The sequence below is a fragment of the Lycorma delicatula genome, chromosome 2, assembly GCF_047948215.1.
Source record: "Lycorma delicatula isolate Av1 chromosome 2, ASM4794821v1, whole genome shotgun sequence".
Taxonomy (NCBI): domain Eukaryota; kingdom Metazoa; phylum Arthropoda; class Insecta; order Hemiptera; family Fulgoridae; genus Lycorma; species Lycorma delicatula.
In genome coordinates, this window is record NC_134456.1 from 151,554,421 (window position 1) to 151,572,068 (window position 17,648).

Here is a 17,648-nt window from a genome sequence, read left to right on the forward strand (position 1 = left end):
ACAAGTATACAATAGTATATAATATTTTATAATAGGTTATAATATTTTATATAATAGTTTATAATATAATATTTCTTGAGTAACAAGTATATATTGAGTAAAAAGTATATAATATGGTATCACTTGTAACTCTCGTCGTACATCCTCACTGTTCTATCAATCTGGTATACCCAGCCGTCGCACTCAAAAACTTCATTTCAGCAGCCTTATGAAAGATCTTTCCCATACCGCTGCGACCCACGCTTACTTCCGTATTTCAAGATAGGTATGTCCGTTGTTTTATAACACTTCATTGTTGTAAAACCATCCTTGTTTTATTTTTCAACGTTTCATCTATAACACCACATATTGATCTAAAATTTGTTACCACAATATTATCTTTTAAATAGGACCAACAAATTAATTAAAATTCGATACTTGTTCAAGAAAGACGTCATTTATTACTATCGTAGACCTAACAGGATGCCGGCCAAAAAAGCTATTGTCTTTCTACAAAATAGATCTTTGTAAATTATTTTCATTGTCATCCCCCAGAATATTATAATTTGCATACAAGAAAAAGATCATTCGGTACTTATACATTTTTACCACGGAATCTATCGTTACTTTCAAATCCTGAAGTATCCTGTCTGTATATATATATATTTTTTAAAAAGAATTGGAGGCAGACAACCTCCCTATTTTATACACTTATTAGTTAGAATTCATATGGCCAAGCCATTTCTCTTTTTAATAGAAACCGTAGTATCTTCATATAAACTCCGCACAACCGAGATTAGATGACTTGGATATTCTTTCCGTTGCATAATTCGCCATAAAATTCTCCTATTCACATAGTTAAAGGCTTTCTTAAAGTCAATGAAAATGATATGCGTTTCCAAATCAAATTCTCTCCTTTTCTCAATAAGTACCTTTAAACGCATGTTAAAAATAGTAGCGTAAAGCTTATAAATTACATTTGGTAAAACTATAACTCTATAATTAGCCGGATTATTTAATTTTCCTTTTTTTAAATATATTTATCATTTTTACCGTATTCCAAGACAAAGGAACAATAGACATGATCCAACACATGATGAATAGATGAATCGATCTCCAGTCCAAGGAAAAATTTCCGTATTTCAGTAATTCTATATTATTTCCATCGATTTCCTATTTTTGGTTTTTTTAATTGCATCAACGAGTTCCTCATATATCAATGAATTTAATTACTAAATTAAATTTAGATTTAATTACTAATAATTTAACTGATAGTTTATATTATTGATAGTGATTAATCCATATATCTTGTGGAATGATTTATTATAAATTTAAATTAAGTGATAATATATAGTTATAAATGTGATTTATATTTCATTAGAATTTAATTTAAAAAATAAAAATCTATAAATTTTTATAGAATTTTAAGGAATAACGGGATAATTAACAACCAGATAACTCGCTACCTGGATTGCTGACAAGTTGGAATCGTTTATTTTATATCGGATAGAAGTATTAGATACAATTCCATGAAATTTTATTTATTTTCTCATTATTTAATATATATATATATATTCTACAGATATAAAACACTCAGATAGAATTAATAAACCAAGCTGAAGTACGAATAATTTTTACGATTACGTTGCGATCACGTGTTAATTGCATGAAATGGATTTACGTATTCGAAATTGAAATTATACAAATCGATTTATAAATTATGATTTTTTTTGTATTCTAACAATTTTTTTCATCATAATACGTTATTCATTTTATTTTTAAATTATTTTTTTGAAAATGAATCTTTAAAATAAATGATTGACTTTGAATGATGACTTACGGTTCACTTAATCTAGTCCTTTATGAGAGTTCTATTAAATTCGTACTATTTTTTAACTTGCCAACAGGTAAAAACGGCCATTTTTGTCACTTTTTCCATAGCATTCTTATTTTACATCAAACAGAGGCCAAAAGGGCTTTTTAGAAAAAGTAAAGCTGGAACTTCATCTTAGTGTACTCAAAATTCATTTTGTTACATAATCACATCTTGTAATGTTTACTGAAGTTACTTTTACAAATTGTTGTTTTTTCAAATTTTTCAAAACAGAGCACTGTGTACAAAATGCTTAAACAAAATACAAAAACCACAAGATGATTCAGAAAATGAAATCGGAATTTCAAGATATATTTGAGCCTCAATGTGTTGTAGTCGAGTCTATGAATAAAACTTGTTCAGCAACTGGCATTTCCCCTATTACGGTTCAAAAATATCAAGCAGCGCAAAGGAACAATTTTAAAAAATAGCTGTCAGTTACCTGTAAATTAAACGATTCCTTTGATTTAAATATGTCTACAGAAGAAACCAGTCTAGTACCACAAAATTATGCCGATTTAGGTAGGGAATATAAAGAATTAATCATTAAATTAAAGGATAAAATGAAAACAGTTACATCAACCCAGGAAAAGATAGTTTAAGTTTATTACCAAGCAGCTGGAGCATTCAAAAAATTCAAAATGAGTTTAGTGTTAGTCAGTATTTAAGTCATCAATCCAAACAATTAGTTAAGTGGAATTTTGCCAAAAATCAGCAAAAAGAAACCCAGTCACGTAATTGATGAAAATTTTATTAAATGTGTCCAAAATTTTTACTAGAATGATGAGCACAGCCAAATGATGCCAGGCAAGAAGGATTGTGTCTCTGTAAGACAACCTGACGGGAAGAAAATTAATATTCAAAAAAGGCTAATCTTATGTAACTTAAAAGAATTGTTCACAGCCTTCAAAGAAAAACATAATTTAAAAATTGGTTTTTCAAAATTTTCTGATTTAAAACCTAAATTTTGTGTTCCGGTTGGTGGGCCAGGTACTCACTTTGTGTGTGTGTGTGAGTCACCCACCAAAATGTAAAACTCATGTTATCTGCTCTAAAAATGAATTTGATTATAAAATTCTCCTTTCAACCATGGTATGTGATATAGAAAATGAAACATGCATGCTGTCACAGCGTGAAAAATGTCCAAGCACTAATGAAGTGCTCAGATTACTGCAAGAGAGCTGGGATGATTTTGATTCTGAAATTATCTTCAAACAGTGGGTTACTGTTGACCATTGTGAACTAACTACTCAAATTCTTCCACTTCAAGAGTACTTAGATAAACTTACTAAAAATTTAAATAATCTAAACAGGCTTCATCATCTTGTTGCAACGAAATAAGCTAATTTCCTCAGCATTAAAAATGAAAACTTGTTTGATGGTAAATGTATTGTAATGGGAGACTTCTCTCAAAATTTTCCTTTTGTGATACAGGATGAAGTCCAGTCATATAACTGGTCAAAAATTGATGCTACAGTACATCCATTTCTCATATAGTTTAAAAAAGAAGGAAAATTACAAAGCCAAAGCTTCTTGTGATTAGTGAGTACTTGAAGCACAATACTACATTGTTCTACTGCTTCCAAAAGCAAGTTATAAAGTAAAAACACTGTTACCGCAAGTTAAATAATTTTTTTTTTCTGATGACTCCTCAGCCCAGTATAAAAACAAAAAAATTTCATAAATTTGTGCTGCCATCAAGATTTTTAAATCGCCGCTGAATGGCATTTTTTTTGCCTCATACCACTGAAAAGGGCCATGTGATGGAATTGGTAGAACTGTAAAAAGGACTGTGACTAAAGCAAGCCTTCAAAGGACAGTCAACAATCAAATTGTTACACCTTCTGAAATGTACAATTATTGCAAAAGACAATATTAAAAAGTCCCAGAAACAGCTCATTAGGATGATGAAAAATAGATCACATATGACAATAATGTACAGAAAAGATCATGATGAAATGTAAGGTGAAACTCTGCAAACATGATAAAGCCGGCCTCCATGGCGCGAGTGATAGTGTCTCAGCCTTTATCCACAGGTCCCAGGTATGAATCCCGGTCAGGTGTGGCTTTTTACACACTACAAAAATTGTCACTTCAGCTCATCCTCTGAAGTAATACCTAACAGTGGTCCTGGAGGTTAAAAAAAATAATAAATAAATAAAAACAGTGGTAAAGCCAAGACTGATACTAAAAAAAGTGATGCCAGCCAAGTATAAGGTGGATTGGAAAAGAGTTGTTCACTATGAGCTGCTGCCACCACATCAAATGAATGATTCTAACCTCTACTCTCAACAACTAGAAAGATTATGCCAAAACTGATTAATAGGAAAGAGGTCGTCTTCCACCATAACACCAGAGTTCACATATCTTTGGTGACGCATCGAAAAGTGAGAGAGCTAGGTTGGAAAGTCTTGATGCATTCTTACATAGTCCTGAACTTGCACCACATGACTACAACTTTGGTCTCCACAGAACTCTCTTAACAATTTCAAGTTTGCTTCAAAAGAGGCTTATGAAAAGCAGTTATCAGTTTTTCATTCCAAATCTGGAAGTTATACAGTGATGAAATTATGATTTTATCTCAAATATCATAAGTTGGTTGACCAAAATGGCATATGTTTGGCTTAATAAACTTTATTTTAAACATAAAAACCCTTTTCAATTTTACATTACAATTCAAAATAACTTTTTCCCTTACCTTTTATTTTCTAATAAATTTACAAATAATAAATTTTTCTTATTTTTTAAAAATACATATTATCCTAATCCAGTACTGGTTTCAAGAAGTTAAAAATATAAGTCATGGCAGAAATAGTGTTTGTATAACAAATAAGACTCATTTTTCTTAATAATGAACGATACTGAAGATAATACACCTGGCAGTGTAATTTTGTATGAAATATTTACTCTCCTGACCACTGTGATCTAATGCCTTGTGTTGTGAATGTGGTAAAAAATATGTAAACAATTCAGAGAAAACAGATTATAAGCTAAATGAAAAAAGTCTACAATAAGTATTTCAATCTTAGAAATGTATCTGATAATATTGGTCATATCAAACTTCTGAAGAGTTTTGAGTTAGACTACAAATTTGTTTTTGGCTGAACATATTGTTATGTGTATATGGAACCAGCAAGAGGTGATCTCCTGCTCCGAGAGTTAGGATTATTCATGAATACATTAGGAAAATTTATTATGGGCTGTTTCACAATCATTTGATATAAAGAATCAGATTATAAGACACTTCTCCCATTTGGATACTTTAGAAAAGCAGAAGGGATCTGTCACAATATAGTTGGTTCCAGTTTGTCAGTATACTGAAAACCAAGATTATATTAACACCTTTACAGTGGTGAGCTATGATTTTGGCATAACTAATTTGGAGAGAAACTACTCATAAGATCAGGTGTACTAACTAACTACCAGAAAAGAATCAAGTCAACTCGGACAACTCTAGGTTGAATGGTTAAAATCGGAGTTAATGTTAGTCTGCATAGAAGTTTTACAACAGGCTCCAATAATCATCAGATGACTATTAAGTGTGATACATAATGCCATAATGTAAACTTTGTTAGAGTCAAAAGCCTTTTATAACATCAAGAAGCTTGAAGAGGTGGACTCTAAGATCACCAATTACCTAATCTCATAGATTGGTTGATCAAACGAGTGATAAAATCACACCATATCTTCTGCTTACATCCACATTCCAGCATTTACAGTCTAACTTTTATGTTGGCTCTTGTTTTCATGTTATTTGTTGAATTAAGTTTGTATTCAATGTCCAAATGATAAAGATAATGCCATCCTTGACGTACTTTATTTTGAGAAATAAGTACTATTAACTCACTCAATTTAAAGCTAATCAGCAACTACTAAATACATTGAATTAAATAAAAAAGTAAAAAATTATATAACATTTCATTTACACAATCTTTTAACAAGACCAACAAATTCTCAGAAATCAACATAAGTTGTCAATTAAGTAAACATATAAAAAACACCAATGATTAAGTAGAAAATAACAATTGCAATAGGGTTTAATATTTTATAAAATAAGAAATTTAATAAGACCTTTCTTAACAGATAAAATACATTTCCAGAAAACCCATTCAGAACTATTAACTTCTGTCAATGGTGTATGAAACTGACACTGTGTTAAAGACACTCATCTTAAACAAATTAAGAAACTCTATTGAAATATGTAACCAAATTAAAAAATATGTGTTGTGTTGGATTTTGTAAAATGTAATAAATTTATAGGCCAAACCTACAAAACATAGTAAGCATATCTCTATGCATTTAAAGTAAGCCATATTAAATGTATTATTTTATGATAAACAACTTTTTAATATATTTTATGAATTAGCCGATTTTCAATGCCAGTAAAATTCATCTGAATTGACAGAGTTAAATGATCAGAATAGTTGATAGTAAATGTCCAACAAAATAAAACTTATCAATATTAACCTTAATGATCTGATATATTACAACATTGTGTGATCATACACATTCTTATGTCAGTTTTACACTAACTATTCACTCTGAAGAATAATAACATACCTAGAATAACAATTATATACATATCGCTCAGAAGGATATAGTACCATACGACTTCCGAATGCCAATCTTGTAAATTTTCATAAACAAAATGATACGATTTTGTAACGGAACCAACTGATGTAAACGTTAATAAGAGTTGATGTAGTAAAAGCGAGTTAAATTCCCAAGAACACAGTCTGTTATTAATGCGTAATGAATACTTATTACAAGCTCTATATTAAAAAAATCTAATATTTTTAAACACTGACGAATATAGAAATTCATCATACTAATTAAACTATCAATATCGCCAAAGCGCGTTAGACGTTCGTAATTAAAACAAACAAAAGTAATGACAATACAGTAATAAAAATTTTCAGTGTTTTGAAATTAAAAGCAAATATAACACAAGTAACAGTCGGTGGCGATGATAATAATTATAGAAAAAAATAATTTGAGGTTATTTCTAATTACTCACCCTTGTCTCTTAAAATTTATATCCCATGAGATAAATAAACGGACTACTTTCAATGTTAATAACAATCAGAAAGATATGAAAATGAAAACAGTAATTTAAATACACAGTATCTCAACGTATCCCAAGAAATGACTAGTCAGTAGCAAAACGAATAGCACTAATAACCGACAAGGAACGAACAGCTGTAAACTTTTGTTTTCCTCTCTTACTTGCTAGATATTATCTACCGGTTTAAGAATACACTAATTAATAAGGCATTGTAAGGTGTTATGGCAACTTCGTAGCCCGATGAAACTGAGTGTGAATGTTGATATTTGAGGTTAGATTTGCGCATGTGTGTTATTACAAATTAATCTAAAATAATTAAAAATGTTCCTCTCAAATGTTCTTCTGAAAAAGGCTAAAAGCAAGTAAGTGGAAAATATATTGCTTGTTTCCGTTTTTTTATGGTTTTTGTGGAAACAGTATTTTGTTTATTTTTCATTAACAACTATTTCTTAAACTTAATTTTGATTGTACACAAAATCTTTGACAGGGTTTAAAATAATAACATACTACATGCACGTAACTTTTCGAAATTCTGTTTTTACCGAATTGGATGTTACACTCCCGCCGGTTAATATATTTATTTTACTAGACAACTGGTTGACATTAACTATTAACACAGAAGAATGATAACGTACCAAGAATAATATTTATATTCATCTCACTCAGAAGCCTATTCTACCATAAAGGCAATTTTCACCCCTTTTGGTGATAACTGAATTCTTTTGCATTTAAAAAATGCCAACCCGAATGGGATTTGAACCCAGAACCGATCGAATGAAAAACGGGAAAGCCACCACAGTTTTTATATTTAAAACTTTTAAATATTTATTAGAATAAACAATCTCTTTTTGGAAGATGAAATATCCCAAATGTTGTGTTCTGTATTTGAGAGTAATTGCACAGCTTTATGAAAAATGTATTTTTGAATTGAGTAACCTAGTTCAGAGACATATTGAAATACAACATGTTTTTAGTAGTTATTCCTTTGAAAATTACATACATCAAATCATAAGGTGATATTTCAGTTTGATAAAAATTAGTTTATTGTTGGTGAACAAGTTTTGGTTTTCTATGCCATTTCACAGATAACTATGTCATTGATGTAATCAGTATAGTGTATTATATTACAACAAGGTTCTAGGTATTTGGTTAGTAATAGTCCTAATTTAGTACATCATATACTCAATGAGATTTTTTTATAGGGGGATTGTAATTACTACAAATTTAGAATACAATGTATTCTGAATACAAAGAGTAAATATTTTATGCATATTGAAAATTTTCCTGCCGGTACTTTAAAAGAACTCATAAATAGAAGTATTATCACTAAATTTAATTAACGAATCTTTCAACAACAGAGTATTATTATCTTCAGTTATTATTCCCCTCCTTAACAAAGGTTCACTTAATTTACAAAAATTTATGCCAATTATATGATCCATATTTTCTAAAGAATTTGAAAAAAATTGAAAAATTAACTGTAACATTTCTTGAAAAGCGTAACACATAACAAATGTTCAGCTTGGCTTTAGGGAATAATGTCTACTGACAGAACCATTTCTTACTTTTTAAAAAAATTCTAAATTGCTCAGATAACAAAAAGATTTAACTTTGATTTTTTTGTGATCTCAGTAGTAAAGCATAAGGCTTCATCCATACTTTTTACTGATGAAAAAACTTAGTAGCTATGGTCCTCATAAACTTAGTATCTTCATTTTAAGACGCGTAAAACATGGATGCCTCAGGGAAGTGTTTTGAGCACTTCACTTTTCTTATTATTTATTAATGACTTGTCTGAAAGGTGTAAACCTTTGATTGTAACCCAATTCTTAGACAAACGTATCAACATGTTAAGATAATTATTTTTAGCAATTGATAATTGAATGACACCACCTCCAAAAACTATTCTTAGGATGAATTGTTACCATATAACTTTAAATAAAAATAAAATCATTTGTATTGTCTTTTTCAGGTAGACATAACATTACTGATCACGTGGATAGAATTAACGTTAATGATAACAATAGTATTCTGTTGCCCATAAAGCAAAATTTCTGGGTATTTTATTAGATAACAAGTTTTCATTGGATGTTCAGATTGATTTCATTTGTAACCAAATCAAATCATTCTGTTCTGTTATGAAGTACCTTGATAATATTATCTTTTGGGCTCCTTCAAAAAATCAGAACAAGTTTTTAAGATGGGCTGTCAGAGCATTAAGCTAAAAATGGGCTGTCAAAGTATTGACAAGCAATGAATTATATATAGACTAGCATTTCAAAAATTAAATATGTTAACTTATCTATGTATTTATGAATCTGCACTCTGCTAAAAATAATCATTTATTGTTTAAAAAGATAACAATATTCACCTCCACCAAACAAGACAACAGAACTGTTTAATAATAATAAAAAACCCTGATTTTTCTGCATCCCATTCAATGTGTATATAAAATTTTGACCAATCTGGTTATACAACTGGTCCGTCTTATTTTAATTGTGAATTATTTTGTTATAATTTTTTATGTTTTAATGTATTTAAATTATCTGGAAATATGCTTGTATTTAAATAATTAACATGAACTTTTTTTTTTATCCTATAATTTGTTTATAAAAACAATCTATGCAATGCGTAAGTGTGTACCATTCTGAATAAAGGATTTATTTACATCATTTGAGCCTAAAATAATTCATAACTGTTTTTTGTTGAGGGAAAAGTTATTTTTCTTTAAAAGATTTTTATTTATTCATAGCATATCTAAATCAGGGGTTTTATTATTAAAAATTACTTTCTTAATAATGATTTATTTTAATTCTAAAAGTAAACTACTAATGTGTATGTTGTCTTTCAAGGCATATATTAGTCATGATGGAAAGTATGGTTAGTGGACATACATTTTTGACAGCAAGAGAACGGCTTGCAGATAAACTGGAAGTTATTTGGTTTGATCCTTACAGTAAGTATTTTATTTTAAATTATGCAACCATAGTTATTAAATAAAATTTTAATTCTTCTCTTATGTTTTTCCATCTTTTTAAGTTTTTCCTTTTTTGATCATACATTTTTGTGCCACAAATTCTACTTACTGTTCTTTTTATTATAGAGAGTGGGCCAAAGAAATGAGAATATGAAAACCTTATAGATTTTAAAACAAAATATGACCTTTACAAGGTATCTTATAATCATTACACCTTCAAATGTCCACCTCTACATTTTCAAAGTCTCTCACAACTTTCAGCAGTAATATTTGTGATTTCTTCACTAATCTTATTTTTTAGATTCATCAATACTTTGAAATCTAGTGTTGTAAACCCTTACAACATGATCTCTGTTAAATCCAGAGATCATGTTTGTCATATGGATGTCTCCATTTTTCAAGATGACATGATTTCCAAATAAATGTTGCATTGCACTAATAGAGACACAAGCAGTATTACTGTTGCACCACCTTGTTGAAACAAAGATGATCCTTCAAATCATCTTAACTCATCAGTTAAAAATGTTTCAATGATATTGACATATCGAGCTCCAGTAACAGTTGCTTAGCGATCAATCTCATTTTCAAAGAAATATGGTTCAATAATTCCGTAGGATGAGATAGCACACCAAATGGTAACTATTCTGTGTGACAGGATCATGCATGCTACCTTGGATTTTTTAATGCATTCTATCAGAAATGTTATTTATTTAAAAAATGTTTAAATAGAATTTTGCTTCATCTAACATGCATTGAGAAGGAAATGTTTGTCATTTTCAATCTTATTTGAAATTATATAATAAAAGGGTTTCAACTCAAAAAAAAAACAGCAGTTTTTCTATATTCAAAGACTTTTGAATATAGTCTTTGTAAACTTATACACAATATGTTATAAATATTCAATATCATAGTCATTCAATATCGCTAGACTTGGGTCAGTCACAGCTACCCAGACGGCTATAACATATGGAGGTGTGTAAACTTTTTTTTTGCCTTACCAGTAAGTTTTTCTTTTGTGCTGTGGATATTGCTTTGAAATTGAGTTGTTTCCTAATCCAGGTAATTATCATATGAATAGAGTTAAAGGATCACAGCAATGAAGATGCCTCTGTAATACTATACAAATGGGTTGCAGCCACATTATTTTAGTATAACTTTTAAGCGAATTTACTAAGTACATTACTCCACCGCTCCATGTCAGCTAATGGCAGTAATACGGCTGTGTATTAGTACATGCATAGACAAACGCAAACTGCAGTCTGGCCAACATGTACAAAGAAAATTTCTAACTTCTTTGGCTTACACTACACTTAACATTTGAATTGCATTTGCAGTGATTACTTTAATCTTTCTGCTTCCTTTCATTGACAGTTTCATTTAGTGTATAAAGTAGCATATAGTAAATGTACTACCTGTGTGGTGTATTATTTCTATGAGCATTTTTTCTTTTTTTTAAATATTTTGAAAATTTCCATGTATCAGCTCCAATCATCTCTTTAGATTAGTTCATCAAATTGTTATGAGAAGTAAAAATAGTTCATAATATTAAATTTCAATCTTAAGAACACAAAATATAACATCTAAGAATATTTTTACTGTTAGGTTTGAAATGTTATACTTGACAAATACCAACAGATGTTGGTTGGACCATGATGATGAATGTGCAAAGTTCCCATTTATAGAAATAATTATAAAATAAATGGACTATTTAATAAGTATCAACTACTTAATAAGTGAATGTTAGTGAACTATATTTTTTTATAATTGGAATGTCCATAAAAATATCCTCAGTATGGTTTCTGGTGATGGGAGAATGCTTCCCGCGTCTATAGCTTGGGAGTCGGTTACATTACATCAAAGCACAGTTTTATATATAGTAAGTTTTTTAGATTCTGTTTGAGTAATGATCTGATTCATAAGATTAAATTTTCCTCCCTTTCAACTCCCAACTCATTAAACATATGATTGCTGGAAGTTGCAAATTGTTTTATTTATTAACTGAGACTGAATTAAGTGTTTTCTTATTTTTCTAAGTTAATAAATAAAACAAACAATCTGTAATTTCCAGCCATCATATGTTTAATGAGTTGGGTGTTGAAAAAGATTAAATAAAAACATAATTTAAGCAATTAAAACATATCTTTTTTATATTCAAAACTTACTCTTCCCTAAACTACACTAAGTTGATGATTTCTTTGTTTTTCATAAAGAAAGCTACTTGAATTTTTAATTATACATATTTTTTTGAAGATGTGGAATGTATTTTTTAATAAAAAATTACTTGTCTTCTTGGGGTTTTTGCATTATATCTCTGCAAATGCTATTTTTGAATCAAAAATGAGTTAATAAGATTTTAACAACATGTTAAACAATACGCTAGAATTCAATGATACGTTTGAATATTTGATGAAACAGACCGCTTCTCAGTGCCACTGTCTGCACTGGAGTCATATAAATATGAATCAAGAAAATCTCTACTTGTCCTGCATTCAGTTTTATTACGTCTTTTTGCTGATCCATATTAATTCTATAATTTGGTGTAAGCATTCGTAGCAGGATACATTGCACTCATACAGTTAACATTGAGTTGGAGAGTCTGCATGTCCTCATCACTATATAGGCTGTGATATCCTTTACTAAGTCAATCTTTTTTTTTTTTTTTTTTTTTTTGATAAAATTGTATCTTTGATGCTGTTTTAAGTTACTATGCTAAGGATTAGATACAACATACAGGAATGTTTCTTTCATTTTCTTAACTACCCCTCCAAAAATCCATTGTGGATATATTTCCCATGCTTGAAACAGTGTATCCTTCTCCAATTTTAATAGAGTTCTGCAATAAATGATTAATGCACAGCTCCCTCAAATAATTTTTTTTCTCCATCTCCATTTACTTTTCACAAAAATTGACTATGGTATACTTATTGGCCCATGAGTAAGTAAACAGTATTATAGAGAAAGACAATCTACTCTACCTTCTGACTGTGTACACTTTCTATTCCCTATTTTACTTCTGAGTGTTGATTCATTGTAATGCCAGCATTCAGCTTTTTATAAGATATAAACAAACACATCGGGTGACAAAATCTACTTTGACATTCCAGGTTTTGTGAAAATTAAATTGTCTTTTCTGTTGTGGACAAACGACAACTGTGGACATCACATGATGGCTTCCTTTACACCTATTAAATTACATATACAATTTTTTTTTTTTTAAATGAAAAGTACATAATTTCATTAACAACTTCCGATATTTTTTTCTTTTATTTTATTATTGAAGTAATATTTATTGTAAATTTTTTTTTACAATCAGAGGTTAATAATTATTAATAAATCAATATATTTAAATTTAAAAAAAAAATGAGATGAAGTCGGTCAAACCGATGTGCCTTCTCTTTGTAAGATCCAAATATTTCATTAATTAGAATTTTATTTCACTATAACTATGCAAAAATAAGTACCACTTACGATATATCACTGAAAAGCTCTCAATGATGGTTTATTACTGCAGTTAAAAAAAATTCCAAAATCCAATTTTTTTTGGATTTTAGCCATTTTGGTCCAGTCGATTGCAATGAAAAGGTGAGATGCACAGTTAGATGTTACAACAGTCCTAAAACCAAAATTTCAAAATCCTACTGCTAATCATTTTTGAGTTATGTGAGATTCAAATGTCATGCTAAAAATAGTCAAAATGGATTCAGATATATTCAAAATGTATATTTTTGTTGAAATCTGAAAACTAAAATTTTTGCGATCACAATACTTCCTTTACTTCATACAAGGAAGTAAGAAACTGAGCTATAGGCAAAGAACATATTCTGTTACATTAGAACATTACCACTAATAGCACGATTAGTTGAATAATTTTATATAAATAGGAAGCAATACTTGTATTTAAGATAAGTTATATGAGAAGGATTTGATAAGGCCTAATAATTATTATGAAATAATTTTTTTTTTGTATTTAATTGTACGTTGCAAAAGAATATATTTGGAGCAGAATACAATACTAAAATGCAAAAAACCTGTTGACTTAAATGATTTGAATGTGTGTATATATATACATATACATACACGAGGCATATTCATAAAGTAAGGGCCATCGGCTTATATTTAAATATTAGCGGGTCTGAACACAGTTTCATGCATGCAGGGCCATCTATCAAACCCACCAGGTTGGTATAGTGGTGAACGCGTCTTCCCAAATCAGCTGATTTGGAAGTTGAGAGTTCCAGCGTTCAAGTCCTAGTAAAGCCAGTTATTTTTACATGGATTTGAATACTAGATCGTGGATACCGGTGTTCTTTGTCTTTGGTGGTTGGGTTTTAATTAACCACACATCTCAGGAATGGTCAAACTGAGAATGTACAAGATTACACTTCATTTGCACTCATACATATCATCCTCATTCATCCTCTGAAGTATTATCTAAACGGTAGTTACTGGAGGCTAAACAGGAAAAAGAAAAGGGCCATCAACTGTTTATGAAGCCACTGTAATTCTTGTTTTGATTGCTAGTCGTTTGCCTGCCCCGGTGAATGCAGATCACAATGTCTGCGGCAATCATTTCTCCTGCCAGTTGTGAAGTATGCGCTGTGATTTGATTTTTGTGTGCAAAAGGATCTTCAACTGCTAAAATTCTTCGGGAGTTGTGCCTAGTGTATGGACCTCAGTAATGAGTGAAATGGTGTCGAGACTTTAAAAATGGCCGCGCGATGAAATGTGCATGATGAAGAGCGAAGTGGTAGGCCCAGTATTCAGACCAACAAAATCGTTGAACAGGTGAACCTAAAACTGCGATGTGATTGATGATTAGTGATCTGGCTGCTGAATTTCCACATGTTGGACGCACCTCTTATCTACACGATTGTCACAGAAAAGCTTGGATATCATAAACTGTGTGCAATGTGGATACCGAAAATGCTCACCGATGTTTTTGTACCACTATTGACAAGATGTAGATAATTTGTTTTCCCACATTGTTACGGGTGATGATTTCTGGATATATATTCCAACGCAGAATCGAAACAACAGTCAATGTAGTGGCGCCATTCAAGTTCCCCAAAACTGAAAAAGTTTAAGCAATCTCCATCCTCGAATCAAAAAATGTTGGCTAACCGTTCTTTGGGACGAAAAGGCATCATTGATTTCATGGAATGTGATCAACAATTACAGCTGTCATGTACTGCAAAACACTTACCAAACTGAGACGTATGATCCAATCAATGACGCGGGAACTGTCGTCCGGCATAATCCTACTTCACGACAACGCGCGTCCTCGCACCGCTGCCTCAACCAAGAAGATTCAAGTTTTCATTGAGAACTTTTTGACCACCCTCCATATAGACCCTCAACCTTGCACCTAGTTACTACTTCTTGCATTTGAAAAAGTGCTTAGAACTGAATGGCGATTATGTAGAAAAGTGAAGTAGATTTATAGTAAACCAAAACTGTAAGTAAAAACTTTTCTCGCAAGTTAAATTTTTTTTAATGACCGAACAGCCTTTACTTTATGAATGTGTTGTCTCATATATATATTGTTATTTAGAATTGAATTATCATAGTATAATGGTATATTGCCTGATTTTTATTCTTTTATTCAAAACATTTTTATGTGAAAATTGAAGAAAATTAATTTAAAATCTTTAATAAAATAAATAAATATTTTCACATTCCAGAGAGCTTTAGCTCACTCCCAGTCTGTGTACATTTCTTCTCTGCAATTCTTATTTTTTATAAAGACACTGATTTTTTGTTGTTGGTTAAAGCAAGCTTTAAAAACTACACTAAAAAAGAACAATACTTTTCTAATTCTCCTTTACATTTTGACTTATTGAAGTCAGCACTAAGTTATTGGTTTTTGTTTTTTTACTTCTGAACAGATTATTTTTAATTTTTTATAATTGTATTGTAATATGTAATAGTTTGTTTTATATAAAAATTAATCAGTTTTTAAATATTTAAAAATCCTTTTGTGTTTTTCTAATGTTTTCAAAAACAGTCCTGTCTTAGATTGATTATTATATTATAATTAGTGTTTCACACCAAAGTTAATTAAGTTTAATGAAACAAATAATAGTTTTTTGTGTTTATCTTATTTGGTAATTTAATGTTACATGATATTTTATTTCAGTTCAACAGAAATCAGTATACAAGGAAAAGAAGAAAATAAAAAGTTTATCACCTAATTTTTTAATCAAACCAAATATTCAAAAGATGTTAGGAATAGATGAAGAGAGTTTAATTGCAAATGCTACTGAATATCTAAAAAAAAAATAAGTGTTATTATTCAATATTCAACCTGTTTTTGTAAATAAATTATAATTTAGATTGTAAAATGTGAATATTTGTAGAAGTTATTAGTAATAAAAGGTAATTATCTTGTTTGTATCGGCTGTTTCTATTTAAATTTTAAACTTTCATTACATACAATTGTAAACAAAGTTACAGAAAGCAGTTGCTTAAACTGCTACCATTTTCAGGATTCTTACTATTTTTTTTTTTTTTTATACATAATAATTTTAAAACAACTTTTTTTTAATTCAACACTTGAATTCTTTATTTGCAAAATAGCAGTTGCTACATGGCCAACTCTTAATCTGTTTTAACAGATAATTTAAAATGAGGACTGCTAATAAAAATTATCTATTTATCAAGATCGTCTTCACTACAGGTGATCGAAATACAAGAGTCAGTCAAATATAGTGGTGGAACTATAATACGGCACATCCCCAGGGCCCAAAATCAAAAGTGGCCCAAAATTTTGTTAAAATTAAACCTAATTTAAATTAGATAAGTTTCTAGTGGTGTATCTTTTTATTCCATTTCAACAACAGTGCAGTTATTATGAATATGTATTGTTATGATTATAAATTTTAAGGGGTGAAGATGGAAAAGAAATCAAGTAGTACTAGTGATGTAGCTAAAAGAAGAAAATTAAGAAAAGAATTAAAGTAGCAAAATTAATACATTTCCTAAAACATGTTACAACAAAACCAGAAAACCAAAGCATGTCTGTGAACAAAGAAAAGCTGTACAATAACAATAATGATAATAAAGATGGAAACAGAATTCCAGGATGTTCATTCAAATGTGGAGGAAGATAAAATCACATTTGCTCAACAAGTTTTTGAGACTGAAATTGAGAGTACTGTGCGTCATTTTCAACTGACATTGCAAATTTTCAAAATAAAATATTGATTTACACACGATATGAAAATAATGATTATATTATCTGACTCTTGTAGACCTCGGATCATTTAAATGTGATCCGGCACAAAATAATTAATTTCACGATCAGTCAGCGTCGGGTTTATATAAAGAAATTATAAATTTTCTGGAAAACTATAACTTAAAATTAAAAAAATGTAGGGGACAAGGATATGATGGAGCAAACATTATGAGTGGAGCATATAACAGAGTCCAGGCTCTTGGTAAGAAAGATAAACCTAATGCCATGTACATCATTCATTATTATCTCATAATAATAAATGTATTCATTCTCTCATAATTTAAATTTACTTATCAACTATGCTGTAAAATTTAATGTTTCTGAATTTTTTACATCTGTGGAAAATATATACAAATTTTTTGGTTATAGTATTAAAAGGTGGAACCTTACTGTCAAAATTTACAGATGAGTCTAAAATTACATTAAAAAAATTAAATCCCACTCATTGGGCCAGAAGATACATTTCACTTGCGGCAATCAAATTATATTTTATTGATTTATTGAAAGCCCTTTCTGAATT

General features: G+C 29.7%; 2 protein-coding genes across 4 annotated transcripts in view; one reads left to right on the forward strand and one right to left on the reverse strand.

The window, feature by feature from the left end:
* Positions 1–7,077, reverse strand: part of ZnT49B (solute carrier family 30 member 9) — a 138,816-nt gene extending 131,739 nt beyond the window's left edge. For all 3 annotated transcript variants that reach the window (XM_075356460.1, XM_075356459.1, XM_075356458.1), the window contains exon 1: positions 6,870–7,077. The gene's annotated coding sequence lies outside the window, so the exon portion shown is untranslated. The remainder of the gene's footprint in view (positions 1–6,869) is intronic.
* A 21-nt stretch (positions 7,078–7,098) lies between these two features.
* mRpL33 (mitochondrial ribosomal protein L33) lies at positions 7,099–16,287 on the forward strand. The gene is made up of 3 exons (XM_075356461.1): positions 7,099–7,279; positions 9,770–9,873; positions 16,031–16,287. Exons 1-3 carry the CDS (start codon positions 7,239–7,241, stop codon positions 16,174–16,176), a joined length of 291 nt encoding a protein of 96 aa, XP_075212576.1. The 5' UTR covers positions 7,099–7,238; the 3' UTR covers positions 16,177–16,287.
* Positions 16,288–17,648: the final 1,361 nt, after the last annotated feature.

What these genes read in the sequence shown, in the direction of transcription:
- mRpL33 (XM_075356461.1), top strand. Translation starts at nt 7,239, where the DNA reads ATGTTCCTCTCAAATGTTCTTCTGAAAAAGGCTAAAAGCAA. An exon ending in CTGAAAAAGGCTAAAAGCAA is followed by an intron (nt 7,280 to 9,769) that starts GTAAGTGGAAAA and finishes TTGTCTTTCAAG; the next exon opens with GCATATATTAGTCATGATGG. An exon ending in TATTTGGTTTGATCCTTACA is followed by an intron (nt 9,874 to 16,030) that starts GTAAGTATTTTA and finishes ATTTTATTTCAG; the next exon opens with TTCAACAGAAATCAGTATAC.